Source organism: Arachis ipaensis, chromosome B08 (genome assembly GCF_000816755.2).
Source record: "Arachis ipaensis cultivar K30076 chromosome B08, Araip1.1, whole genome shotgun sequence".
Classification (NCBI taxonomy): domain Eukaryota; kingdom Viridiplantae; phylum Streptophyta; class Magnoliopsida; order Fabales; family Fabaceae; genus Arachis; species Arachis ipaensis.
Window position 1 is genome coordinate 104,533,260 of NC_029792.2, and position 3,985 is coordinate 104,537,244.

The window sequence follows — 3,985 nt, forward strand, 5'->3', positions numbered from 1 at the left end:
TGCACAATGAAAAATTCTCTTGAAAACATGAGTTTATTCAATAAAATGGGTTTCAAGAAAAATTTTGAAATTCAAAAAAATATGCAATTTTTGAAATGACATAACAAGATGGATTTGAAAGATAACTGACTGATATGACTTGAACTAGAGAAGAAAGAGAAAAAGAACCAAAATTTTAATTTTCATAATTTAATGATCAAGTATGAGGCCCATTTCATTACACAAAGCTTGTCTCATTTAGGCCCAATGGTGATGAAAAATCACTCGTGACCACTTTGAGTCTTATTTCAAGCTCATGTCTCAGAAGATTTCTGGGCCTTGTTCAAGCCTTATAGAGGAGTTCATCATTTTTCCAGTTTCGTCTCCCTGCGACCTGTGAGACAAAAATGATTGGCAAAACATTAGCCACAATTATTCGACAGATTTGATATCGATCATTCTCAGAGCAGTTCTTAGTTTACAGAACCTATCTTCAGACAAATATTTTATGAAGATGTCAGCTAATTGATCCTCCTATTTTACAAATTGAATATCAATAGTTTTCTTTTGCACATGTTCCCTTATAGAATGAAGCCTAACCTCAATGTGCTTTGTTCTTGAGTGCAACACAGGATTTTTAGAGATATTTATGACACTCATGTTATCACAAAGTAAAAGAATACTATTAATATTCAGTTTGTAATTGACAAGCTGAGTTTTGAGCCAAATTAATTGTGAACAGCATGAGGAGGTTGATATGTATTCGGCCTCAGCAGTGGATAAAGCAACAGTAGCTTGTTTTTTACTTGACCAAACATTTAAGGATTGCCCAAGAAAGTAACACATCCCTGAAGTGTTTCTTCTATCCACACGGTCACCCACAAAATCTACATCATAATACCCAACTACACAAAAATCATTAGTTCTAGCATACCATAAACTAAGGTCAGATGTGCCTTTAATATATCTAATGATTCGTTTAACAGCCGAAAGATGTGATTCTTTTGGATGAGATTGAAAACGAGAACACACACCCATATTTTGAATTATATCCGATCTACAGGATGTTAGATACATAAGAAATCCGATCATTTCTCTATACCGTGTCTCATCAACATCTTTCCCTTTCTCATCCTTGTCAAGTTTAGTATTTAGATGCATAGGAGTGCTCATTGGTTTGGAGTTTTCTAAACCAAATTTCTTCACCAATTCTTTGGCATATTTACCTTGGTGTACAAAGATTCCACTAGGAGTTTGTTTGATTTGAAGTCCAAGAAAGACTGTAAGTTCTCCCATCATACTCATATCAAAGTCACTAGTAATTAGTTTTCCAAAATCTTCACACAAGACATTATTACCCTATCCAAACACAATGTCATCTACATACACTTGAACAAGTAACAAGATGATCATTAGATTCTTTAATGAATAGAGTAGTGTCCATAGTACCCTTTTAAAAATCATTTTATAACAAGAAAGAACTAAGCCTTTCATACCAAGTTCTAAGAGCTTGTCTCAAACCATAAAGTGCTTTTGTAAGTATAAAAACATGGTTTGAAAACTTTTTGTTTTCAAAGCTGGGGATTGAGCTACCTATACTTCTCTATCAATAAATCCATTCAAAAAGGCACATTTGACATCCATTCGAAATAATTTAAAACCTTTGTGGGCAGCATAGGCAAGCAATAATCTTATTAGTTCTATTCTAGCCACCTAAACAAATGACTCATCAAAGCCAATGCCCTCTTCTTGATCATACCCTTGGGCCACTAATCTAGCCTTATTTCGAATTACACTACCATTCTCACCCAATTTGTTTCTAAAGATCCATTTGGTGCCGGTTACCTTTTTGCCATTTGGGTAAGGTACTAGAGTCCAAACCTCATTTTTTTCGAATTGGCCTAACTCTTCTTCCATAGCTTTAACCCAAGAAGGGTCTTCAAGTGCTTCTTACATAGTTTTTGGGATAGCAAAGCAAGCTTGTTGATTTCAGCTTTCTTTTTACTTGAGGATCTAGTGATGACTCCATGGGATGGATCTCCAATGATGAACCTATGAGAGTAGTTTTTCAAAAACTTCCACTCTTTAGGCCTTTGTGATGGGATTTCAGTTTGGCTTTGACTTGGTTTAGCAGCACTCACAGTTCTGGAATCTCCTGCTTCATCAGGAGACAAAACCAAATTATCTCCTGCATTCTGAACTGCAGAGTCAGAACTAGCATTTTCCACAGATTTGGGACTGGTTTATCATTTTCTTGATTCTCTTTTGGATTCAATTCAGTTTCAGTTCCTACATTATCCTCTATGACAGAACCTGGAATGATGTTAGTGTCACAAAATGAAATATGTATGGATTTCTCTATGGTTCTATGTTCTTTGAGATAAACTCTATATGCTTTACTAGTGGTTGAGTATCCTACAAACATAGCTTCATAAGATTTTGGATCAAAATTTTCAAGATTATCTTTATTGTTTAACACAAAACATTTGCATCAAAATATATGAAAGTACTTGAGATTTGGAGGTGTTCCTCTCCATAGCTGATAAGGAGCTTTCTTTGACCCTTTTCTAATGATGGTTCTGTTTAAAATATAGCAAGCTGTGTTTATAGCTTCTGTCCAAAGGAATTTTGGAACTTCATTTTCACAAAATATTGCCCTAGTCATTTCTTGGAGACTTCTATTTCTCCTTTCAACAATCTCGTTTTGTTGGGGAGTTCTAGGACACGAAAAATTGTGAGAAATTATAAATTTATCACAAAATATTTCAAAATATTAATTTTTAAATTATTTCCCATGATCACTTCTTATTGAATCAATTTTTAATCCTTTTCATTTTGAATCTTTTTGCAAAGAGAAGAGAAAGCATGGAAAGCTTCATTTTTGTGAGCTAAGAAAAGAACCCATCCGTATCTAGAGAAATCATCAACCACTACTAAACTATAATATTTTTCTCCTAAATTTTGAGTTCTAGTAGGACCGAAAAGATCAATATGTAGCATTTCAAATGGCCTTTTAGTAGTGATTCCATCCTTGGGCTTAAAAGAGGATTTGGTTTGTTTGCCCAATTCACAAGCATCACAAGTGATGTCTTTATCAAATTTTATGTTGGGAATGCCTCTAACAAAGTTTTTCTTTATAAGTTTAGAAATTTGGTACATGCTTGCATATCCTAATTTCTTATGCCATAACCATTTTTCAGATTTCATGGAAGTAAAACATGCCACATTTTGTTCTTTTAGTTCCTCTAGAGTAAGTCCATACACATTATTGCACCTTTTTGCTTCAAACATAGCTTCATTGGATTTTTCACAAATGACTAAGCAATCCAATTTTTTAAAGACAACCAGGTATCCTAGGTCGCATAATTGGCTAATGCTTAGTAAATTGTGTTTCAATCCGTCAACAAGAAAAACATCACTAATGAAAGAAGATAAACTTTTACCTACTTTACCTCTGGCCACTATCTTTCCTTTACCATTATCGCCAAAAGTTACGAAATCTCCATCATACTTGTCTAGCTTGATGAAAAATGTAAACTTTCCAGTCACATGCCTAGAGCATCCATTGTCTAAGTACCACATGTTGTCTTTCCTTTTGGATGCTAGGCAAAACTGCAAAAAGTTCTTAAGTGACTTTAAGTATCCAAATCCTTTTGGATCTTTTAATGTTAAACCATCTCTTTTGGCCAAGACCATTATAGTTGCCAACTATTTTGTAGATTTTATCACCAATCAGTTTTTCAGTTATAAAGCATTGAATAGAAAAATATCCATCCCGATTGCATAAATGACAAAGTCTTTTAGGTTGCCATTTTTTTAGGAGATTTGGGTTTTGAAATCTGATGTCATTAGAAATGGAGGCCACATTTCCAAATTTTGAACAATCAAAAACAATTTCAGATTTATCATAAAAATCCAAACCAGCCTTTTCATAAAGAGGTTTTTGACTTGCCAATAAGTTAGTTAAGTTTTCAGAACTTTGAGCAAACTTGGATAGATCTTGTTT

General features: G+C 33.9%; 1 protein-coding gene across 1 annotated transcript; it reads right to left on the reverse strand.

The window, feature by feature from the left end:
• Nucleotides 301-3,675, reverse strand: LOC107611391. Its single transcript, XM_016313324.1, has 4 exons — nt 3,432-3,675; nt 2,121-2,179; nt 1,082-1,338; nt 301-373 (listed from the first exon to the last, which is right to left on the reverse strand). The coding sequence occupies exons 1-4, from the start codon at nt 3,673-3,675 to the stop codon at nt 301-303; spliced, it is 633 nt and encodes a 210-aa protein (XP_016168810.1).